This window comes from Poecile atricapillus, chromosome 2, assembly GCF_030490865.1.
Source record: "Poecile atricapillus isolate bPoeAtr1 chromosome 2, bPoeAtr1.hap1, whole genome shotgun sequence".
NCBI classification, from domain to species: domain Eukaryota; kingdom Metazoa; phylum Chordata; class Aves; order Passeriformes; family Paridae; genus Poecile; species Poecile atricapillus.
This window is the reverse complement of record NC_081250.1, coordinates 24,042,135-24,068,419: the sequence shown is the minus strand read 5'-3', so window position 1 is coordinate 24,068,419 and position 26,285 is coordinate 24,042,135. Positions and strand designations below refer to the sequence as shown.

At 39.9% G+C, this 26,285-nt stretch overlaps 1 protein-coding gene across 1 annotated transcript in view; it reads left to right on the top strand.

The window, feature by feature from the left end:
- Positions 1 to 26,285, top strand: part of CALCR (calcitonin receptor) — an 86,548-nt gene that overhangs the window by 38,562 nt on the left and 21,701 nt on the right. Inside the window, exons 6-8 of the mRNA XM_058833547.1 lie at positions 3,408 to 3,499; positions 8,165 to 8,291; positions 22,080 to 22,233. Coding sequence (XP_058689530.1) covers positions 3,408 to 3,499; positions 8,165 to 8,291; positions 22,080 to 22,233 — 373 coding nt within the window. The remainder of the gene's footprint in view (positions 1 to 3,407; positions 3,500 to 8,164; positions 8,292 to 22,079; positions 22,234 to 26,285) is intronic.

Below are 26,285 nucleotides of genomic sequence, written 5' to 3'. Positions count from 1 at the left end.
TTTGTGACAGAATAATTTGCGACTGTGTGGAATAGTGGAAGGAAAATATTCAAGAAGAGATTTGATTTGTGGTTTGTGTTGGAGGACCTCTTCTTGTGCAGCCAAAAAGCAGTATGCAGGTATATTTAGTAGTAACTCAGCTCAAAGGGGATTGGAAAAGTCTGTTGGACCAGGCAGGAGGTGAATTCTAAGGGTCTTTTCAGCATGACAAAGTACCATGGTAAAATGAGGCTCACCTATGTGACAAGGCAAGAGTAACAGTAACAATATGAGCTTACAGAGACATTATGCAGAATCACCATAAATATATCATTTCTCCAGGTGTTGGCATATGTAAGGAGGCAAAAAATGCAGTTCTGTTACCCATTATCCATGCCTTCCAGAAGAATTTTGAACATCATTCATGCAGAGAACAGATAGAATACAAAGGAAAATTATGTGCACAGCGTGATTCTTCTGAAATGAAAAGTTATGGAAAATGCAGAAAGAATCTATTTTTACAGAAATGCCAGGTTAGATTATAACTTTTAAACCTAGCCCTCAGTAAACAGAAATGTGCTTTATTTGTAGACTATTACCTACACGTAATATAATTAACTGAGTCACAGGCATTACTCTTAGAGATTTCTCTTTTCTCAAGTGAAGAATTCTAGAGGAATGAGGAAGAGCATTTAGGTTTTCTTAACCCAGGATAAAAAATCTGAACAAACAAAAAATGTAACCAGTCAGCATGTTATATAAACCCTATGTGTCAGAAGGACATGGCAGTGGCCAGTTCAAGGAATGCAGAAATTAGTAAAAGTGCTCATTATTTGTTTGAAGTTAATTGAGAATACCAATACGCTATACTTTTGAGACAGATCATTGAAAAAAAAAAAGATATTTAGCTAGATCTTGAAATTTTAATGATAGACCATATGCTTTGTTAGCTGAAATTTCAGTCCATTTTGTTCTGTCATCGTTTTTATATTTGAAAGACTTTTTTAAGAACTTGGCATAGTAAATTTTCAGGATGCAATCAAAAAAACAGTTGCTGATTCCCAAATATACAGTTACTTTAGCACTTGAAAACAGAAAGTTAGATAGATTGAATAACCAAGAATCCTCCAGGGTGTACATAAATTTGCATGCAGCTATCTGGAGATCTTTTCTACTTCTATCTATTTCAGGCTATAGGTTGTATAAAAGATAGGTAGAAAAAAAATATATTTTTGAAAAGGTCATCTGTAAATTAAATTCAGGTTTTAGGAATATATCTATTTAATGTCATGAAAACACACAGTAATCATGTAGTATGATTATATGAAGTGGAACAAATGTCACAGGTACACATCTCCCACTCCTCTGTTTCTCCAGAAAGTTATCTCATCCTCTCCACAGTCAAGTCTGTCCCCTCTGGGATTCCTGGTGCTCTCAGAACAGGTTATCAAGCATTTGTGCTCACTAACAATGCACTGGTTAGTTTTTGTGAAGGAGATCTGGGAGACCTGGGGTATTTTCAGTAAATATGCATAGTTTTCCATAACTTGGTGAATGGTGTTTACACTCAGATCATGCCTCTTCTACATGGTCAGATCAGTGTAAATGTGACTCTTGTTTAAATCTAGATCAGGCCACCACCACCTAGGTTAATGAATGCAGAAGCTTATTTGAAAGTTGTAAAATGTCTCGAGACCAAATTATATAAGATATACACCTTTACTAAGAGGAATGGCCTTGCTTTCTAAATTGCATTCATATTTGTTCTCAAGAGAAAGTTTAAAATTACTTGGAAACATCGAAAAGATGTAAGTGTCAAAACTTCAGGCTACAGAAAGTAATTCATCTAATCACTGAGAAGAGTAAAATTGCTCATGCATAGCAAAAGAAAAATGAATGAAGGAGAGCTGAAAAGAAAATAAACACAGCAGAGCAACTAAGACTTTTCATCTTTTTTCCCAGACAGGCTGCTACTATGTCCTTGCTTTCAGAAAGGAGGCAGGGTGAAGTCTGGCATGGCATTTAGCCTCCTTCACTCACTCCTCTGACAGATGGCTAAATGCTTAAGAGCTTGGCTGAGACCAAAGTGTGACATATAAATACCTCAACATTCTGAAGCCCAGGTGCTGTCCTGCAATTTTATTTTACAGCTGTCATAAAAAATATGGATCAGCCTCTCTTAGATTTCACTGCCACGAGTCACAGTGAAAGCCCAATTATCTGTCCACGGGTACTGAACTCACAGCAGTCAGACCACTGAGCTGCCCAGCACTGAGGTTCACACTAATGTGAACCAGAATTTGTCTCAGGATGTGATGTTCTTGCATGGTCTGCATTATGAATAATGTTCACCTCACCTGCTGCTTTCATGACTCTGAACGCCTTTGCCATAAGCTCCCTCTGACTTCTCCTCTCAAAAAAGGAGAGTCCCAGCCTTTGTACCCACAGAAACTCAACCTCAGCTATTTTAGTTGCCTTTTTTCACTTTTCCTTGCTCTTCTATGTTCATGAGGTATGGAGATGGCAAGCACACATGCATTTAAAGTTAGTAGTGTAAATTTCAAACATATATTGTTGTTCTACCCTCAATGTCTTTTATATAATAATCTATATTTTGCTGGCTTTTTGGTTACTATTACACAATATGCCAATGATTCAGAGAATTGGCCTGGATGACTTCAAGATCTCCTTCCTGAGTTTGATTTCCAGTCCTAATTCAAGCATTGTGTAGACAGGATTTAGGTCACTTGTCCTAGGTCTATCAACCCACCTTTTTCCTGTATTAAAGCTCATATAGCATCTTCTTGTCCCCTCAGTTAAATGAGGACCTTCGTGAGTGCCTCACTATTATCTGGAAGACCTAAGAATCACCTGGAAATTTAGAAGTTTGTCTGGATCAGGTCATTGATGAATACATTGAACAAAAACTCAACCCTAATACGAGTCCTGAGGGCAGTGAAGTACTGACTCATCTCCAAAAAGTGACCATTAAGCTTTTGATCCCTGTTGTTTAAGCTGCTTTCAACCCATAAAAGTTTTTTACCAATTCTGCAGCAATCTATCTTATTTAATAAATATTATTTTGCATATGTGTGAAAACTTGTCATGGGCATATTAAAAATCTAAATTTATTATGTCTGCTGCACTATCCTAGAGCTTGGAAAGTTAGTGACACAGTGTGAGCAGGGATCTCAGCAGTTACTTCAACATAACAGGAACAGATTTACATATGTAAGAAACACTTATCTTTAGATCATGAGTCATGCTATTTAATAGATTGCTGATATTAAAATATATAGAAAAAGAGTATTTGAAAGGGAAAAAAATGCAAAATGGGAGGTTGATTTTGTAGATTCTTCCTGAATGAGAAAACAAACCATGTGCCTGCAAATTATTCATGCTTGCCTTTTCTTTTTGTTAAATTGCAGATGGCGTTCATACTTTATTATATGGCGATCGTTGGCCATGCTTTGTCTATAACATCCCTGTTGATTTCCTTGGCAATTTTCTTCTATTTCAAGTAAGTGTTTCTTACAGACACTGCCTTCTTTCCCTGAGGAATCTCAAGCAAAGGAAATCTTGGAAGACATCAAGGCAGTGAGAAGCAGCTCTTCTGTCTTTTCATGTAATCCTGATAAAGAAGTCTGAGCACAGGCTCCTCTCACCAGTGGGACCTCTCCCAGTGGTGTGTAGCCAAGACCATGTTTTCATGTTTGGTGTGAAAGTGCAGCCATTTCCATGGGGAAATGGTGCAGCTGGGGATGCAGTAAGGCCTTTCATTTACCTATTGCCTCATTTTCCTCGAGGAGCATGTCCAGAGTTTGCCAGGCACTGTGACTGCTTGGGGCAATGCCTGGGAGCTCCAAGCTCCTGAACAACAGAACTACCTGCATCTGAGGACTGAGCTATTGACCTGAGTAGGTACTTACAGGACTCAGCCCTAAGAGTGAATCTGGCACTAGCATGCAGCCTGTTATCCTCATTAAAAGGAAAAACAGAGATGTGCTGTATCAGAATTTTAAAGGAGACTAGACCGATATCGACTGAAAGGACTACAGCTGCTGTATGGCAGCTTAACCAGAGCATTTCAATCTTGTTCTTCAGTGAACTTGTCTGCTGTCAATTAGATGCCTCTGCCTCCACTGTCCAAGAGGAAGAGTAAAAAGATCAAGCCCTCACCATCACCACCACCAAGAATAAGACTAGAAAACATAGGAAAATTAAATGGTTGGACTCTTCATAGATTACAAGATTCCGTAAGATTGCAAATGCCAAATAGGTGGATCCAAAATACAGGCTGTGAATACTTGTAATTTCCAAAGAGGCAATTTGATGAGTGCCTGTGATAACACATCTTAATCAGACACAGAGATAGCTAGAAACTCTGCCAAATGAACTGATGAATTCCCTTCTCATCTAAGCAGATAAATAGCACAAAACCATAGCCACAGTAATGCTTTGAGGAAACTGGAAAAAGCACAGTTTTATCTGATTTGGAACCCTGTACTCTGGTTTGAGTTCTTTGGGACAGTAAAGACAGGATCTGGTCAAATTAGGTATGCTAAATGGACCAGCAAAGTGACTCCTTGCAGCAAGTGAGGCAGGGTCAGCCTGTCTGACTCACTGTGAGCTCTGAGTCATGAACAACGCACGGTGTTGACTGGTCCCAGGCTGCACTGGAAGACTGGTCCCTGCAGCAGCCTTCCAGACAGTAACACACCTCCTCCTCTCCTTCCTCCTCCGCTTCTCCTTCCCCTCCCATGACTAAGCCATGACACAAAGGTTACAGGGAGAAGAGAGAAAGGAATTAAATGAAAGTGCTTCATAATGGGAGGACAAAGAGGAAACCAAAGTACAATCACAGGAAAGTGAGGATGAAGCTATGTGAGAGCAGGGCTCATGTAACCTTCAGCTGTTTGCTATCAACTGTCTGTGACAGCAATAGATTGTTTGACCTTCAGCTGAAGGGAAGCTGTCAATCAGACAGTCCATCAGATAGCAAGAGATGTTTTCAGGACTGTATAATAGCCTTTGACTTCAGAGGCAGCTTGCAGGGATTGCAGTTTCCCACACAAAAGTTTTTGCTGGCAGAGATTTATTTTCAGTTCACTTTTGAGTATCAAGATTCATAATGATCTGGCACCACAGATGTTGCAGTACTTTCAGAAGGGAATAATGAATCAGTAGTGATGAGCATCACTAAGCAATGCTAACTCATAACAGGAGAAAATATTAATAAAGTAGAGTGTCAGCTTCATGCATTGTCACATTATTGCAAGATTTCTAAAATTGCAGAGTGAGACCCCATTATTTTATTCAATAAAATACAAAAGAAAAGAGGTACTCCTAACTCCAAAACACTTCCAATTGAATTATTAAAACAAAGACATTTGTATAAAGACAGATGGAGAGAACAACAAATCTATATTTGCCAGAATAATAGATGGTGTGTTATGAATGCACCTGCAGTCTAATTGCTGCCAAGGCTTTTAAAAGGAATTGAAGGGTAATGGATGGAACAACATTTTGTGAAATTTTTGGGGAGTTTTCCCCAGGGACAAGGGAGAACATGGTGCAAAGCAAGAAAATAATTTGATAACTAAACAATGGGGGAGGAGAGGAAAATAAGTGTCTAGGTGTGAAAATCAGTATTCTCAATATTCAAACATGAGAAAAATGACAGCTTTCAGTGCAGTTCTATGAGGAAAATATTCTAATTGTAATGGAGAAGTAGACATAGGAACTGTAAAGTAAGTGACTGTGAGTAGGTAAGAATCTCTGAAAAAAGAAATGTAGGAGAGAGCCAATATGAAACACAGGGGAGCCACAGAAAACACAGGAGACTCTGAAACTCTAGAGACAATGGATAAAGGCTTGGAGACACAAAAAGCTCACAAGTTTTAAACACGGATAACTGGCTTAGTTATTCCTTCTTGCATACTGATTTATCAGAATCACAAAGAATCACAGAATAAGTTTGGTTCCACTTTCTCCTCCTGGTGTGGACAAGTCAGGCATGTGGACAGTTGATGGAACTGTGATGGCAAACACTGAAGGTCAAATTCGAAAGTGAGGGTATGGAAATAAATGCTGTTGTTATAGGCGGATCTTTAACATGAAAGCTGTAATCAAGGAAAAAGGGAAATGCTGAGGGAAAAGGAGGAAGAAGTAAAATTAAGAGAGGAAGACAGGCAGGGAGAGAAGGCTAAGCACCACACAAAGGCAATATGTACTGAAGGACAGTCCAATTTAATAGATGAATAAGACTGCCAAAAGTCAAGCAGTGCAATGAGGAAGGACAAGAATGGGAGTAGAGACATATCTACCTGGCTGAGATTATAACAAAAGACTCTCTGTACCAGAAATCACATAGAAAGGCACCTGGAGAGACAAGGGTTTGCATTTCTGTGGCCAGGAGCTGAAGAGATTGTTTCCAGTAATAAGGAATTTTTTATTTCTTGGGAACAGAACTGATGTCACACCAGTCCTGTTCCCAGGGCTGCAAAACAAAGACAGACAGTGATAAGCATGTCATAGTATCCCAAAAAAAAGGGGGGTTAAGTAGCACAGGCAAAATGTTGTGATGGAGTGTGGGGAGAAAGGAAGACTAAGGACTGAATAAATATCACCAGGACTTAGGAGGAGGAAAGGAATGTCAGACTAGGTTTGTGATGGGGACAAATACAGGTGGAGTAAACACAAGAACATAGTGTAGCAAAAATAACTCCAAGGAATGATCCATTTTTTTCCAATAGCATGTCCTACAGTGAATCTAACAGGAAGTTCATGAACCCAGCCCTGTATCTGGCTAATGTTGGCTCAATATTTGCCTGTAGCTGATGCTAAAGGAAGGCTATAAAATCAGGGCCAACCTCATTCCTAGCCACCAGGATCTGCATCACATGGACATCCTGAATCAAAGATGGTGACTTGACAAGTAAGGAGGTCAAAAGAAGTGATAAGCATTGCTGGATGCTGATAATCATAACCAGAAAGATGAGCTCAAGCTAAAGAAAAAAATTCCATGCAATGACTTGAAAAGTAGGTGTAAGGAAAACAAATAATAAATGGCAGTGGCCAAGGGGCTATAGAAGGCAAATAAATCAAGCAAGCAAGCAAAATAAGCAGAAAATAGTTCCATTGGCTAGCTCTCTCTTTATGAAGAGAGTGCATTCTGCATTGGCCTCCACATGCAGAGAAGAAGAAAGCCACAGCCTGTGCTCTATTCCAGACTGCAAAAGACTCCTAGTGCTGAGCTTACCCCAGCAAGACTGCAGTATTTCTGCTTTAGGTCGTTTAGCTACCTGTTTTGCCTTCTTGCTCTCAGTGATCACTGGACAGCTCAGCATTATCTAACAGCTCCATGACTGCCTTCATGCAATCACCCTCTGTCAGCCTGGTGATATGCTCTGGGGCATGAAGAGCTGCAGGTACCTTTTTCTCTGCCTCAAGGATGTATGAGGAGGTGACACAAGGATTTGGGTATGAGTTAGAAATGGGAGAAGGTTCAGGTCTGAAACTGCAGCCATGATTTGTTTTCACAAGAATGATGAAAACTTGTCTTGTGAAACACTGCTGCTTGCAATAGCATAAATCCTACCCTCCCCAAAACCAGTGATTTCAAGAGATTTCTTCACCTTCTGAGCAGGAAGACAACCTCCTCTGGTTTGGGATCTCAGCTGGAGTTAGAAATATGCAGAAGACCAACCCAAATCCCCCTGTAATTTAAGGAGATTCCTGCCCAAATTCCCATCCTGTCTCACTACTAATTCCTGAAATAGAAAATTATTTTCATCTGAGTATTTGAGAAAATGAGCCTTCAGGGAACAGTTATTTATAAAGCAGTATTCCTGATATTTATTACTTGTATCATGTGCATCCAAAAGTTCTCAGGGTTCTGCTTTACCGCTTAATATCTCAATTACCATGAATTAAAGAAAGGCATCAAGAGCTAAGAATGTAGCTGGATAGGTCTTTACAACACAGTCTAAAAAGCATGTGGTGCTAAACAGGTGTAAAAACAAACCCGAAAATTTTTCAGAGGTCATGGCTGCAATGCAAAGCATGTATTTTCCAATTACGTCTTGCCAAAAGACATTCTTGAGAGACTGTTGCCAGAAAGAGCTTGTTAAAGTGACATCAGAGGAAAAATACTAATTTACGACATGTGTTACATATTTTTCAGGAGCCTCAGCTGTCAGAGGATAACACTGCATAAGAATTTGTTTTTTTCCTATGTGCTGAACTCCATGTTTACAATTGCCCACCTCATTGCTGTCGTCCCTAACCCAGGCCTTGTAAAAAGGGATCCTGTAAGTACTGCATGACTCCTCCCCATCCTAACACCCAAGTAAAATCACTGTGGCCATGCCAAAACGAAGAATTCCCATTCCTAAACTAATGATAGCCATCTGAGAAAACACACACAGAGGGTGCAGATTCTGAGAATTTCACTCAAACTTGCTCAGATCTTTCACCAAGCAATAAAAATATTTGAATCTTGTACAAGCCCCAGACTTGTTCCAGCCAGTCCATCCATACAAGTATGTGTCAGACCTCCGCTGCTCCCAGCAACAACTACCTGATGGTTCCCAACAAAGCCCCTGAGGTGATAGATGCCTTTGGTGACTGCTTGTCCCTCTTCACAAGCACAAACACTGGGGAGGGACAGGATGGAAAGAGAGATAGCTTATTTCATTATAATACACAAAAAGGTCCGTTTGCTTCATTTTTTAACTTGTGAGGCGGTAAATCAAAGCATTTGTTACTTTCACTGTTCTTAGGTAGTGATACAAATTGTATCACTACAATCAGCCCCTCAGCTGATAAATATGCATGGCAGATCTCAGTCATCCAGCTCTGATCTTGCTCCCTAACCCAGCAATCACATTGTGCTCAGTCCTTACAGCAACCCCAGCCAATGTGAAATTAATGCAAACGTGGTAATTTCAAGTTTCATTTTAACACTAATCACCTTGTAGTCTAATAAGATCATTCAATTATGATTTAACTATTTATCTGCCTCTAATTTCATGAAAGGAATTAAATATTAGCACCTGATGTTATCTGATCACGTGTGTCTCTCAAGTGTGTGCTGATTAAGTAAGTTAATTAAAGCAGAAAATATATAGCCTAAAGAAAACATCACTAGTCTCAGAGACCATCTGGAGATTAAAAAGTAGAAGAGCAGAAGAATAATATAAAAATCACACATTTTGTTTCTCCTCATTGCATAGCATCATGCATAGATAGCCTGTGCAAGAGATGCAATGAAAATACACTTGATATTTGAAGATAAAAAGCTGGTAGGTGATGTCAGGGATCTAAATTGAAGTAAAATCATTACCTCAGGTTAAATAATGGTACTTTCCGACAGCTCAAGGAAATTATATGAAACAGTTTAAACTGAAGTTGAAAGTTGAGGGCATGGGAAGGACCCCTGTGTTTTAAGATTTCATTAAAAAACTGTACCTAGTGCCTTTTGGCCTGATCTTTATTGGAAGTGAAATCTCAACAGTGATAAAATCAATGACAAAGCTCTCAGAGGCTCCAATAGAGCCATGTAGCCACAGAGCAGGTTCCAGCCCACAGAGCACCACCTGATGAAATCCCCAACCTCCATTGCTATGGCACAAATAGTATAAAAGCACACCAGTGCTTACCTTTGGAGGCCATGGAAGCCCAAAGTGGTGCAGAGGTTCATGTTCTCAGCTCTCAGGTGTCTGCCCAGAACATGAAGAGGAGCCTAAACGCTCAATATAGTCATGGAAATGACCCAAGCAGTGTCCTGTTAAAAAAACTGGCTGCAGCTATTGGCTAAGTAGATGTTTTGATGAGAAAAGCCCTCATTTTGCAATTTCTTCTTCCAAAGCAAATTTGCATGTCTTTGACTCAGCAGTGAAAGGCTGTCTACAGACAAGGTACTAAACTTGGGGCCAGAAGATCTGGGGTCTCTCATTTTTGTCCCACCATCAAGTATGGGATGAGGGTACACTCACTTCTTGATCTTGCCTCACATCCTAGCTTTCCCTTCCAAAAAAAACCAAAAAAATAATAAAAAGGAGATGACATGACCTGCTATTATGTTCAAAGTCTCCCAACCTTACTAGAAAGTGTATCCTATTACCCTAGTAATAGGGTAATATAATAATAAAATTGTAAGTTTGTGATTAGGAAAAGAAACTTAACAGACAGGAGCACATTTTTAACATATGATGAAATTACAGAAGATCTCTATATGAATTTATATGAAGATTTCGAGGATTTATGTTTAAAATGCTAAAAAATGTACAAAAATTCACAAAATATTTTATGCTAATGCCTATTAACAGAGCAAATGAAAACTTTACAGCTTGTGTTTTTTCTACTCCTACTGCACCCCCTGTTTTCATAAGTTCATTTGAAGATTACTGCATCTGACTTCCTCTAATTTGCTGCACTTATCCACCTTCTACATTCATATCTTCGGAGCTTCACAGGCTCATGTGTGTATGGCTCTCACCTTTAGTATACACAGAAATACTGAAGCGTGTAGATTGAATTTCAAACAATCATGGATACCACTCATGTAACAGCCATGTGCAGAGATGAAGTTGCTGGTATTTATTCTGCAAAATAATAAATGCATTTCCACCCCAATAGTTCCTGCTCTTTTTTTTCCTAACCTAAAGTTTCACAATAGATTTTAAATGTGAAATGCCATGGGAAAATACTTTCAGTGGTTCATAATTTAGGAGGATATCAACAACTCCATATAATTTTGAAAGAAGAAAGAATGATCTCTTAAATAACATGGAGAAAAGTCAGGAGGAGGAGGAAGAGGAGAGGAAATTCCTTCCTAGCACCTAGACACCCCCATTCTCCCTATGACCCAGGGAGAAATGACATGAGACAATCCAAAGCATCATTTACATGAGGAGAGTCTCTACCACATCCTTACTCATGTTGCTGCTAAGTGTTAAATCCTTTGATGATCATTCTGCTCATGTAACATGGTAAGTTAAGCCATTTTTATAAAAATCTTAATTTGCTTATTTACTTTATGTTCCCTAGTTATACAACTTTCTCTCCCTCTGTTTCTCTTTCTGTCAGATTTATCTGGATCTGAAACCATGGAAAAGAAATATCTGAGTCCAGGTGGCCATACAAGAAATGAAGAAGCAATGGACAAGGTTCAAAGACATTTAAGCAAAAATAAACAGGACACAACTATGGACACTTATTTACATATACTGAAAATTTTGACTGTTCTATCTGACCTAGGAACTGCATTAATTATGCTATTACTGGAACCACATTTATAGGAAGAGATATCATCCAGCACCTTCCTAAATGAGACTGACCCACAGCAGAAGGGTGATCTGTGGATAGCACATCATGTTCTCCATTAAAACTTCCAGAAATATAAATAAAACCCTTGCTGCCAAATCTCTCAATATAGCCTTACACATCAGATCTGTATTTTTCATTTTCTGTATTCCACAAGGGTTCAGTGCTGATATTCAGTACTGATGGGAGTAGAAGGAAGCTACAGCTAATGCCTGAAGTGGCAGCTCTGCCAATAAGAAACTGAGCAATTCATCAGCTCCATGGGCCCCATATAAATATGCTTTTAGGTGGGGCTAAGTTTGGTCACAAGCTAGTGATGTCAGAGTAATTAGAATATTTTCCAAAAAAGCTTTTAGAGATCTTATTGATTCTTTTCTCTTTCATGTTCTAGTAGAGGTATCTCCTCTCTTCTTTCTGCAGGTTCCTCTGTAGCCTCTTCACCTTTTACATGGTTGTTTTACCCTTGTTTCTGTCATTGTATGGTGTGAAAGTTTATATTTTGATTGCAGTTTTATAGAGGCCATAACAAGGGCCAGTGCTCCACTAGTAGTTCCTAGGGGCCCTGTGTGGGGTCTCATGCTTGGCCATTTTATGTCAGAGAGTAAGGGCACAACATCCATTCAGGCACACTTCAATCTCACTGTCATGTCCCATCTCATTGCCACACAGCTTCTTTAGGCCTTAATGTATAAACAATCTACATCCTCTTACATGGGTTCAGTAGCACACCTGGTATGGAAGAGCCCAAAGTAATCACTCTTTAATTACATGCAGCATGATTTCATTTCCTCCTGGCAGCATCTGTAACTCAGGTTACAGAGCCTTACAAAGGCTGTAACTCAGCCCTTGAACATGGGTGAGAGGATGGAGGCTGTCTTTCCCTCCTTATGTAGATGTAGATATATTTTAAAGATCCTGAGCTAGTTTACCACCCTGGCTGATGGTGCAACACACACTGTCAGGAGAATGTAGCCCCTTTCCCTTTGCCAGCATTTCACTAAGCTTGCTGACACTGGGGGCATGAGGTGGGATGGCTTGGTTATCTGTACTGCCCAAAACCCATCTCCTGGAACAAGCAAGCTTCTAACCAGCAAGATGCTTCCATTCAGCATTATTAGTTAGATCAAGAGAGCACAAAGGCTGGGGCCCACGAACATTAAAGTTTTTAAAGCAAGGCCATGGTAGTAGCAATACTAAAAATTCTTGCTTTCTCCTGGACACTAGAACACTATAAATAATCTCTCCAGTAACAAATTAAAGTGAAAACCATGACTGTCCAATTGTGCTAGGTTTTCCTCCCTACCACAGTTACAGAAAGAAGTAGAACACTGAGCTATGTGGACAGATGACAAATGTAAAAGAACAGTTACTGTGATTTATGGGGTTCCAATATTGCTATTCCCCCATTTCCAAAGGAATAGAGAAGCAATGTAAGTAAGACAAGAAAGCAAATGAGATTCACAACATTTCAGAAAGAATGTCAATTTGGGTATTTTTTACCATACAAATGTTATCTTCTCACCTCTTCTTGCTTTCATTTCCTGCTGATCGAGTCTGGCAGAACATGAGGGGTTTAAAACATCTTTTTATCAAATGTGGTACTCATAAATCATACCAGTGAGGACAAATAGCAAAACTGCTGCTCCCTGTGACTTATTTTCCTTAGTTGTCCCAGCATTCCCCCTCATGAAGCAGACCTCCCTGGAACCAGCAAAGGTGGAGATCCAAAAAGGAAAGGGGTGCTTCAGTCTTCTGAGTTGTTTTGTGCATTATTGTTGGGATAGAGCTTCAGGAGGTGCCATTATTGTTAAATAATTTGATTTTTTTTTTAATGTGACTATTTCCACAACTTTCCTGTCACTCTCAAAGCATCTCTGAAGTCTTTTATCTTTGTACATCTGTTCCTCCATCCTGCTTCCATTAGATTACTTACAGAAGCCTGAGCAGCCAGTTTAGCCACCAAGAGGTGACACAGAGCTTGGGCAATTGTGAAATCAATAGAATGAAAGTAAGAACAGGAAGAATTGTCACTACTATTGAAAGTTAGAGAGCAGTTTTCCCCACTAAGAAGAATTTCTGAATTGAACAAAGCACCATATCACATTATTGAGGTTCACAGTTGTGGTGGTTGAGCCCACAAGGTGCAAGCAAGCACAGTTCCTGATGTTCATGTGTCTGTAGAGGGGTGACCACAAGAGGTGACAGGGAAAGGAAATTCACACTCTATCTATGGCCTCATCCAGAAAGAGAGGGAAGGATGATGGCTTTCATGTAACCCAGTCCAAAGGATTTTATATCAAAATAACTCGGACTTTATCAGATCCTGTGGATGGCCTCTTATTTAGGCACCTGAGTGCCATTTCCTCCAGAAATGTGTTTCCAGAAAGGACCTTATAATGCAAAACACATTGTTGCCCAGAAGCTGAAGGCATCAAGCCCCAGAGCTCATTCCCAAGTTTTCTGTCCGCATCTATTCTGCTCAGGTGATGTAGACCTGCACTTGAATACCCAAAACAAGGCCAATCATTAGATGTAAATATCTGTGAAAAGTCAAATTTAAATTGTCATTCTGCCTAGTCGTTATGCATCTGCACCATATCTGGACCCTGAAGCTCTGCCATTGTGGCAGTGAGAAGTGAGCTCTCCCAGCACAGTTGTTCTCATATTCAGCAGAATCTCAGCATCCCATTTCTTGCTGTCATCAGCTGCTGTTCTCTTGTCTAAGCACAGTGGCTGTTGGCAGCCATGAGGCTCTTGAAGCAAAGCACACCCTGTCTTTATGCAAAATAAGTGAATCCAGTCCAGATCTGCTAAAATTCATGACGTGTTTCCAGCACTGCTGCTCAAGAAAGTTGTGCTTACTTTAACCTCAGATCTGAGCTGTAGCAATCTCTGAAAGGCTATTCATCTTCCATAGTATGGAACTGTTTTTGACTTAGATGCCTTACTGAGGCTTTTTTCATTTTTCCTTTTGTCTTCCTAAGAGATGGGAAAGATGACAAAGTGAAGATGACGTAGAAATTTGGGATAGTACCTGGGTGACCATAAGTTTCTGTCAATTGCGCCGTCTTCAATGCACCTGAGAGACTGAAAGCTCAATAGATGATAATATGTCATTCGCCCCTAAAAACACAGGCATAGAAAAATGTCAAGTAGCTACTCCTTAAATATCAGATCAACAAGTACAGATGCTAACTGCTGCCTTTTTGTGGATTATGTGTTACTCAGTATGAACACTGCACACCCTAATGAACTTCTGTTTTAGACAAGGCCTCCCGCCTTCATAGAACATTTAAGCAGCTCAGGTGTTGATATTTCTCTGTGAATATAAAGCAGTTATGTCTAGAAACATTCAAGGTGTCTCTCCAAGTTCTCCTTGCAATATGCCTTTAAAAGGCTCTACCTGACATGTGAGAAATTTGAGTATAAATTGCCCAAAAAGATTTTTCAAAATCCTTCAAAACATTAATTCTTCAAAAGAGAATTCCCCTCAGAAGGACAGTACCATAATGTTTCCAAAACACAACACTCTCCCTAATGCCATTCTGCCACAGCTATTTTCCTCCCAAGGATTTGTCTGATTAAATGGCAGTATTTCCTGTAGAGGCAGCTGTGTCTCAATCCAAGACAATCTACCTCACTCTAAAGCAGGTGGCTAAAACAGGTCAGGTGAATTAAATGCAGAATGCTCATTTCTCCCCAGGAACTACATCATCCTGCACATCTATGCCATGAAGTCAGACGTGCCCTACAATGACTGCTGTGCCGACCAGCAGTATTGCCCATTTTCAACCATACCCCTGCTACCCTGTGTTTCTTGAAGGTCTCTAAGACCAAACAGAAGTAGACTGAATTAGAAGAGATAAAAGTTAAAGAACATTGAAGTGCCTTTACAGATGGCAGCCAAACATGTGGAATAAGGGTATGGAAGAAGAAACAGTAATGACTTTCAACAGGAGTCAAACATCAAGAGTCTTGGGTTAGTTATGTACATGACCTTTAATTTAAGTTGGCAGAATGAGCTATTGGCCAATAATAGGTCAGTTGTTTGGATAACTGAGCCCCTTTGCTCACCATCTCACCTCTGGGTGGCTTATGCCTTCACACACCAAATGGACTGTCTTTGGAATTTTCTGGCATCCCCTTGGCCCAACATCCTTTGAAGGGTTGGTGGCTCTACCTAGCAGCAGGTCACCCGAGGAGAGACACAGGAGCAGATCTGAGTACATCTAGAGAATTAAAACACTCCTAAATGTTTAAGGTCAGACGTGTCTTACATTTGGACACTTGTTTTATGGACACATACAGCTGACCTAGTCACCCCATCTTAAAGATAGTTACATTCAGGGTACTATCCATCTGGCTTATTTTAGATACATCCTTTAGGATGAGATAATTTTTGCTATAATCTCTGTCATCTCTATCATTATCTTTTGATTACAGGGAGACAGATCGGGTGTCTATATTTAGTATCACAAATCCCAGTCATATCATTAGAAAGCTCTTGGAGCATTTAACTGAATTGTGAGTAGATATATCCATGTCATCAGAGCTGGATGTGTACCCAGTCCCCAGGAAATGCTTTTTCAGCTCTAGATCTTAGACATCAAACATAAGGTAGGTGCACTTGGCTGTTAGATGTACTCCATGAAAACTTAAACTACCCTGGCTCAGGGCTCAATGCCCAGAGCTTTTCTATGCCTGGACACAGATTTGAGTAACCTCTGCCTTGTCCTATCCTCCTGTGTCTGGTGGCTCTTGCCCAGCTGTCATGGTAGAGGACAAGTGCCTAAAATAGCTGGAGCTCTTAACCTTTTTTATCAGGGCTTGCCTCCCTCCACTGGGAGAAGATCCTGTCCAAGTGAACAGCAACTTGCACTATCTTGTGCTATTTTTTTACACAGCCCTTCCCTTGTTTTCTCTTCCTCTTTACTGGCCTCTCTGCTCTCCTCCATCCATCAGGCTCATATCTACAATGACTTCCTGAAAAGCTGCCTCTCTCTTGCAACACCACTCAGAAACCAGGCTGATAAAACCCCTCGGGAATGGTGAGGCTGCTTTGCTTTGCCTCACACCCTGCATCACACTTGCCATGCTGCACCCTGCAGGTGAGAAGTGCCAGATGTGCTGTGAGAACCCCTCTAGCCCTGCAGAGCTCAAAGCTGCAGTCCAGGGAGAACTATTGCTACAGCAGCCAGGACTCAGGTATGTGCAGATGTAGCCTTATTAATTTCTGTCCAGAGTGTGTAAATCTGGGCTGGCTGCTTTGCTATAACATAGACGGGACACACATGCTGTTAAGAGTATCCCCTGTTGTTTAATTTCATATTTTGCTGTCTTGTAACACAAAACCTAGGAGCCCTCTGAGCAACTGTGTACATTTCATTCTGTAAATGATTTAAAAGTATATTAAAACATTAATCTTCTTCCAAGCTCCAGTGTGCCAGGTTTCTGACTGGAACACAGCTTAACTCAAACCAGATACATTTTATAATGGTGTGATGTTCTGATAGCCAGTGATTTATAGTTACAATACTTAGCACAGTTTTGCTTTGGAAAATCATTTTATTGCTTATTTGTGTAACACATGGATGCTTGGAATTTTCATAGAATAGTGTTCTAATAGTCAAAGAAAAAGAAAAGAAAATAAAAACAAGAAAACAAGAAAATAAAAAAAAAAGAAAGAAAAACATTTTTTTAAGGCAGAGCAGCAATCAAAATTGAAGCTATTCCTTTAAAATTCTAAGTTTAGAATGTTTAAGAATATGTTGTATTGCATTCAAACTGAATTTGAATAAATCATATCTGGCCTCCATGGCAAGCTGTAATCTCTTTAAGGAGGGTCCTTTACTGCCATGCTCTGGGGAGGTTTCCCAGAGGTAGAGGAACTAAAATAGTAAGGTCAAATATGTTTATTTCCCTTTAAACAAAGAAGTGTAAAGCTGTAATGATGGCTCACATAGGTGGCTTGGTTTAAAATCAATAACCTTGACTGGCCTGTTCTCAGCAATTTATTTGAAATGTCCATGGGGGGCATTTCAATGGACAGCGAGCATTGGAGAAGAGACATTTCATTACACACACTGTGGGGCTTTCCCATGCTTGCTTTCCCTGGGGCAGGCTCTCTGGAGTTGACAAGGACTGATGTAAAACACAGACCGCCCCACCCACCCACCTTTACCCAGGAAAGCACTGCAGGAATGGGCACACACGAGAATCTGTATGACTTTACTGTGCCAAAACAGAGTTAAGCCTTTTGCTCTGACTGAATTACTAGGACAACTTACTTAAACAATTAGCAGGTTTATTTCATATTAAAATATTTTTTTATCATTGAAAGGGGAGCTCTAGGGTTTATGTAGTTTGAGAGTTTTGTCTTGACTTGCCCCAATGAGTAGTGATGGTATTTAATGGTGTAGTTTTCTGTCCATAAGCTATTAACCAATAACCAAGGAGAGCCTTAACAGAGAAATGACAAGTACATGTGAAGAGAGGGTGCTGGATTAGCTGAGGAGAGCACTGTGCCAATTACATTATTGTGCAATTGCAGGATCCTGCATGGGCAGACGGACCTTTGGGACTCCTTTGGCAGGGCTGGAACATTAACAGTGTTTATAACATGCCAATATGCCCTGCAAAACATCATGGACACTTTTCTATCTCTTTCTTGCAAAAGGAGAGCAAATTGTTTTATTTCTCCTCTGGGGAACATTCCAGAATGCTCTTGAAGTGCTGCATACTGCAGCTGTGCTGTTTACAAGAGTTCCATAACTCTCTGCAAGATTTGTGAGTGAGAAGAAAATGTCTGACTGTATTCCTATTGACCCCTTTTGCCCCTAAGTAATTAGGCCATAATTTAAAGTCATTGCAGGTTGCTTTTATGAGGAAGGAGAATTAGCAATAATGGACCTTTTTCCTTGAACAGATCTGTAAAGAACTTTTCTTGGTTTCTGTGCCCATCAATGCAATGCAAACACATGGCCAGAGACAGCCTCCTTGCATGCAGGTTGAGTTTCTTTCCACATGACATTCTGCCAGAAGAGGTTAATTCTTGGACATCCTTCCAGAAGCACAAAAGGATCAGCTTTTTTAGATGGTTACCTGATTTTGAGGGCTGCTAGTTTTTTCCTGATATTTTTTTCACGCTTCCCCTTGCTATAGCCTTCAACAGGACAGTGCAGGACAGGGCTGTCTGTTTCCAGGCTGTCAAAAAGTGGAGCATGTGTTTATCCCTTTGTTCAGGAGACAGGCACACCAACCTGAGCACCAGTTATGGCGCTGCACTAGAAAGGACCTGCTATTTCCTCTCAGCCTGTGCTGCTCATGAATTAAAACCCACTAGCTTCAGTCACCTGCACACCTGCAGACTGAAACACTCATGACTTTTAACTCCCCTTCAGATTGCCAAGATGCTGCAATAATCCTTTCCTGGATTTCACTGTGCTGCATGTTGTACAAGACACAAGGACAGAGCTGCTGCCTCGGAGAACTTACAACAGAACTTTTGTCTTCAGCAGCAAACCAACTCCCTACATATTTTTATCTCAGAATTAACAATCTTAAAATTCTAGAATCATGGAATGGTTTGGTTGGAAGGGACCTTAAAGATCATCTAATTCCAACAACCCTGCCATGGGCAGAGACACCTTCCCTTAGACCAGGTTACTCAGAGTCCCACCCAATGTGGTCTTGAGCACTTCCAGGTATAGGGAGTCTGCAACCTCTCTGGGCAACCTGTTCCAGTGCCTCAACACCCTTATAGTAAAAAAAACCAGTCTTCATAAATTATGGATATCAGTCTCTATAGATTATAGGAAAGATTTATAATTATAGTAATGAAAACAATCAGTTACCAAGCATTGAACAGTGGAAGATTTTCTTCTGTGTCATCTTGCAGTCCTATTTTTTGTTTCTATAAGAATAAATACTATATATATATACTATTTTTGTAATTTTCTTAGTTAAGATTAATATACATTACGGTGTTGGTTGCATTTGTCATGTTTTATTTTTTCTGATTCAATTCTTATCAGTAAAAGGTTTTCTTTTACTGAAAAATATCTTTTACTTGCTCTGACCAAAGAAAAACAGTTTCTTTAATGTAGGAAAATATTTCCACTGCATCACTTAGCCACGCTGAAACACACTGCATATGCTGCCCCATCCAAAGCAGAATGATTTTTGTTCCACTTTGAATAATACAAATTTAACATCTTATCTCAATGCAGTGTTGTGCTTAAACTTCTTGTAGTAACTTTTTCAGATAAATTCTCAAATTAATGTGATGTGTGTGAAAGTACTAGTAGGAAGAATCCTTTATTCTTTGCCAAGGGTTTTCTTACTTCTCTAACTTATTATATCAGAAGTGATTATGTTCCTCAAGAGTCATATTCTGTCTGCGTGTCCATTGCTCTAAAGGATAAGTAAAATATTTCATTTTTGAAGCCGCAAGTCATAGTTGAAATGGAGGGTACATGAAAGAAGGAAATGTTGGGAAATGAAGCAAATGGAGCTTAGCTCTGCAGCTGTCAGGGAATGTTTTTCTATGTGTGCATTTGTTTGAGCTACAGATACAAGAGAAACAAGGATCCTCCACAGCAAGGATCCTCCTTCCTTCCAGTTGAGCAGTATGAAACAGGGAAAGAATTAAGTCAAAATGACAGATTTGAGAACTACCATGGATTTTTATTGCAGAACTCACCATCCATGCTCAATGCCTCTCCACCTGCCAAGCTGAAGACAAAGTTGTTCCTAGAGCCCAGGTGATTGGATGGAAATCTGGGAGAATTTGGCCCTGGCAAGAGCAGGACCAGCCCGTGTGCAACATGCACACACCCTGAGTCACTCCCACTAAAGCTATCAGGAAAATGATGCCTTGAGTCCTCAGGTGACCCCCTGATCTGCAGCTCCTCCTTGGAGACCTCCACAAGGGGACACAGTGCTGGCCCAGCCCAAACCTCAGACACAGAAAACTGCTGTGATGGCTCAGGGAGTTTGTTTGTGTTTTAGAGGCCAGGGTGGCTGGCTGATGGCAGGGAGGGTGCCACCTGAAGCTGTGTGCAGACTGAGGGAAGTGTCTGTCAGGCAAGGCAGCCCTTGTAGGATGCGTGCTCAATAAGGGGAGAAGGAAGAAAGGTAAGCCATCAGCTAGGAGGCTGCATTGAGCATGGGCTAGGAAACAAGGCAGTAAACATATTGACCCAGACTTGTGAAAAACAGTCCAGGAGTGATATAAGAGCCTTAATGAACACTTTTACCCACAGAAAAAGGAGCAAATACATCTCTTATCATTTGTTTTGGTGGGGTGGTAGTGGTGGTTGGTTGGGTTGGGTATACAGCCCTTTTTGGACATACTTTTATTAACTGTTCAGCCACAGTGTGGAAAATAGACATAATAGTCTGTTCTGTCCTGCGTGGTGAGAAGAAAACATGAATTACCAGAAAATAAAAATCAGTTCTTCACACTAATCTTATCCAAATCCTACATCCTAACCTTTCAATAAACCTGTATTTTCATGAACACCAACCTGCACTGCAAATATTGAAACAAAACTAAATACACATATTTGGTCAATTGGGAATGTCCTTCAGTGACAGAAGATGGTGGACTGAATGGCTGAGAAGATTTTCTGATCTACAGGGACAGTCCAGACAAATGCAAAACATGCAGTCCCCTATCTGCTGAACTGCAAAAGTGTCTATTGAAAGAGACAAGTGAATCCTAATGACATCTCATACAGCCCAGGTAGTCAGCTTGGGAAATATCTGCAGAAGTTAAGGGAAAGAAGTATTCTTCCGTGGCCACTGGAGACTGCTACTGTCACTGCTATAACCTCAGATTTCCAGGTAGCATGTGGTGCTCCCCAGAAGCAGTGGGTCTCTGTCAGCACAGCAATGCCTGCCCACTCCTTCTGGCCCTCCTGGGTTGTGGTGACAAGGAAGTCCAGGTGGAGGACCTCACTGCCCTCCCTAGGAGAGCAAATGGACATGAGACACATTCAGGAGAGGAGCAGCATTGTCCCTCACCAGCTGGCACCCCAGGAGCAGACACAACATGGTTCCCTCTGTGCCACAATCCCTTGCCAAGGTCTATGTCTGCAACCTCATCTGACCCATGCATGGGAACCACTTCACCAGCTCCATTTAGCTCCACACACCAATTTGTTATTTGTCAAAACAGAGCAAAGCTGTCACCTTGCAAAGCAGCAAAGACATCATCCTTGGTACCCTACAGGAAGAATCTCTGCTGCCACCAAAACTTGCACTTTCCAAAGGAATTTGTTCAGAGCTGAGGGCTGTTTAAAGCATAAATGGCTCTGGCTTAGGAGAGAGACTTGAAAAAAAAACTTAGAAAAGTTTGGTCAAAAGGAAGTCACTCAAACTGAAGCTCAATGTTACTGTATTTTTCACAGCCCTCCTTTGACCTCTAGAACAAGTTGTTTGTTTCAGTTCTAAAAAAACCCATCAGATAACTAAGTTTTGGAGGAATTTTTTTATTTTGTGGTACTTTTTGGAGTGCTGTTGTCATAATACTCTTCTGCTTTGTGAGGACTTTATTTTAATTTAATTAATTTAATTTAATTCCTTTTGTTCATCTCATGTATAAAAGTTTAAAATCTCTCTCACTGATAGTTGCTGAAAAAAATGCCCAAAACCATAAAGAACTGGGAATTTTTGTTCCCCTTTGCTTTCTTATAGCCTGGCATTAACATTTGTGTTTGCCTACTTAAAATGCTGGTCAAGCTTGTGACTTTCTCTCATTTATCTAACAGGTAAGCTGCAAAGTGCTGCAATTCTTTCATCAGTACATGCTGGGCTGCAACTACTTCTGGATGCTGTGCGAAGGCATTTATCTTCACACGCTGATCGTGGTGGCAGTGTTTGCCGAAGAGCAGCGTTTGCACTGGTATTACCTCTTGGGCTGGGGTATGTATGTGTCCATTTGTAGCAAGGTGGTCAATACACTCAGATTCTTGAATTCTTCTAGCACTTATCTACCACTTATGATCTAGTTTATATCGTTAGATCATTGTTTAAGACTGAGTTCTTGGGCACTAAACTGGAATACATATAATTACATGGGCTTAGAAACTTACAAAGAACAGCACGAAAAGTATTTTTTATTTGCTGCATCTTGGGATTTGCAGAAAGAAATGTTTAAGCTCTGTTAAGAAAAGCTACAAGAGAAAATATATTTCTATTCAAGTATATCTCTTCTGAAAAAAAAATGTTGTTTAGTTTTGTCTCATATATGCAAAAATATGCATGTGAGATAGCACTTATAAAGTACAATTTTCCTGGAATCAAGAGGAAAGATCAGTTTCTGTGTCCCACAAAGTGAAGCAAACACAGCATACAAAAAGAGGAGTTGGAATTACTCTGGAAGTGAATCCAGTATCAGATATATTTTGGCATATTTTGGTCATTTTAAAGGAAAAAAATTGATTTTACCTACTAAGTAGATAATGGCTTTGCTGTCAGGACTGGTTTTGTCCAGCAGCATATGGTCACATGCATATTGCCCAAGGAACCATGACTAGATCTGGTTCTCCATCTCCAAATGTGAATCTCTTCTGTTTTCACTAATGGACCCCTTGTCTTTTTAATTGGTAGCAGCAGATATTTTTCCTTTGGACTATCTGGTCCAATAAAAGACCATATACATATAATCAGTATATTACAATGAAGTATCTTTTACATTTAAATCACTATTTTAAATCCTGTCCACAGCAGTGTTGACAGAAAATCAATACCAAGAGCTTTTTTCCAATTTGGCAACCATGACTTTGTGGCCTCATTCCAATTTCTGGCAAGGCAGTTCCCCTATCTTGAAACCACTGGTGCAGCAAAGCAGCAAATGGTGGACTTTTATCCACTGTCCCACTGCACACAGAGATGTTCCTGCAATCCCTGTCTGAAGCAGATACAATTTATTCTATATTTGCCATCCTCTTTGGTGAAGTCGTACTTTTTCAAGATCTTTTCATTTACAGCAGGAAAATAGAAAAATAGCCCCTTATTGCTTAAACCAATGAAAATTAGGAATTTTTAGATTAGATTAATGGATAATTAGATAACTAGGTAATTAGATCAGAGGAAAATGACCCAGTTCTATATGTTCTGAAGAAATTTAAAACACTGTCTTCAAACACAAGTTAGGCATCCGATATCTGATCCTAAATAGGCAGTAACAGCAAAGTTATACCCTATCTGGATTTTCATTTGAAAGTCTGGTCTGGTCATTTGCTTTCCTCTTATGATACAAAGCTTAGTGCTTTCTGGATACCTACATTAGATACCAAGAAAATTAACTTGATTTTCTAGTTTATATCATTTGTAGTGCCAGATAGCAGTCTCCAGGCATGTCATAATTTGTCCTTTGTGGTTTTTGGTTGGTTGGTTGGTTTTGCTTCATGAGAACACTAGCATGCACTCTTTTTTCTTATGATAATCGGATATTTTCTAGGAAGAGAGGCACTTGCAATGCTTTTGGAATTAAAAGTATGTGAAATTTTATCAGCTCTTAAATGAAGACAACCTTCCTGAAGAACTCTAAATCAAGTTAGAGTTCCTGGACTTTTCCAATCCAAATAGCTGAGTCCTCTTGGAGCAAGCAGCTGTGCTATCACAAAAATCTCATGGCTCAGAATATTTGAATGTAAAAAGCCTCATAGGGCTGTGAAACAGCAACCCAGTGTGATGAGTAATTTTAAACATTTGCTTCCAGACAAAGCTTTTTCATGTCTTGCAGAATAAGGCTTCCCAAAACAATGTCACTCCATATCCAATTATGCAAGGGGAATATGGTCATAGACTTTTTTTTTTTTTTTTTCCTGGTGACATTCAATTAGTCAGTGCAATTTAATGCACCTGAGACATCCAGCCTGCAATGAAAGCTAACAAGCCAGCTGTAGTACTGCTGAGAATGACACCAGCAGCATGGTGGGGAATTCAGTGAAGTTACCTGATAAGACACACATTAGTATCTGCAGAGCTGCCCAAAATATAGTGTAGTGGCCGTGGTAACAGGGCGCTGATATGTTGAGAAGGAAAAAGTTATTTAAAATGGAGATAACTCTTGACAATGGTGTCTGTAGCCTTTTTTAAGAAACTAGATAAATTCCGTTAAAAACTTCCAAAGATGAACTTCCATTTTATATATATATATATATTAGCACCTCCTAACTAAAGTAGAAATATTATTAATAGCAAAATAGTCTGATTATAACAATCTGGTGACCCCTTAAGTTGGCATGAATCATTGTAATTCTGCTGCTTCCAGAAGGAGTAGTAACACAGTCTAACTTTAAACATCCATCTATGTTAAATGGACAGAGATAAATTTCTCCAAAGGGCAATGCAGAGGAACCAGAGCAGGCTGTGCTCTGAATTACAATTCAAGAGATCAAGGCAAATGTCCAAGATGAAGTTACTCATTATTCATTGCTACTGCTAATCCCTGTGCAAGAAGATCTGTCCCACTTTATTTGGAAAAACCACTAATGACATTTGTAAAATAGCTTTATAAGAAAAATAAAAATCTGAGCAGATATAAAAACATCTACAAAGGGGTTGAGGTGATTGAATGGAATCTGGCATGGGCTGATAGATTCCAAGGCTGATGCCATCAGCTGACCCCTTGTCTGGGAACTGCTGCTGGAGATGTTTCTTATTTGTTATTGTTTCACTGGGTCAGGAAATCTCCATTAGGCAGGACAAGAAAACAGTATCAACTATGTGCAACAGTACAGTTCACTCTGGCTGCTTCAGGCACCTTCACCCACATCAAAGTGAAAAGGGAATTATTTATTTGGACAGTGCTGAAACTGAGTGCCTTCCAAATTGTACTGGGAATACTGACCCGATTGCCAGTGGTGCTGTAAAGGACCTGGCATGACCTAAAGGGATAAATCATATCTGTCCCTGGGATGGCTGGGGACCTTCTCTACATTATTCACTGCTCACCCTGTATAGGCAGGACTCTGCAGTGATACATGTAACCACGAACCCACAGTCTTTGATGCTCCACTTCTCAGTAACTCTCTGCTTTTTGGCCCTTTACAAGAGCAACATTTAGACCTAGAAGAGCCCATCCAGCCTGCAGCTGGAAATCTGAGCTTTAGACAGTCATGAGCTTCTTAGCCCATAACTAGCTAATGAAGACTTTCCACTGCATTCTTGAGATTTGAGTTTGTTAAGCCAAATATCCTAGGCTAATGCATTTAGCAGAAGAAAAAACTCTTTTTACATCATGTGGCACATTCTACTTGCAATACTCCAGGCCACTGTTTTCAGCTGAGGAAGTTTTGCTATTACACAAAGGCCCCTTAAAAATTGCATTTCAATCTGTCAACAAAACTGGCCCAGACTTGCACCATTTCCCAATCAAAACTATTTTCTCAAGCTGTCAATCCCATGAGCTCACCCTGAAGTCACAAGCTCCTTTCTTTCTATTCTAAGCTTTTTGTTGTTTTGCTATGCATCACCACCCAAAAAGGGAATTCTCCAGCCAGAGGCCAAGGCATCATTTTCTATAGACATATATAACATAAACATAAAATATAAAGGAGAAGACAATCCAGTTTGTTCTCCCACAGCTGCATTGTCTTCCCAAGATAAATTGCAATAAGAACTCTTTTTTTTCTTTTCTTTTTCTTTTTTTTTTTTTTTTTAAAGTAGAGTAAATAGCTATTGCTTAAAGATACCTGGAAACATAAGATTGTTCTATTTATGAACATTTGGATTTTATTCTCACTCCCTACAATATTGCTAAGGATCTTCCATCTCTTCTGAATATTTTTATGAAACAACTAACATGTTAAAAAAACAGGAGCTGTGTTCTTTTAATCCCTCTGTGAATAATCATGGTATCAATAGGATATTTTCACACATTTTCATTTACAATTATAGAATATCCAAAGCTCAGTAGAAAGGTGGTTCATAGAGAACAGGCAGCAGTAGCAACAAAGGTGTGCACC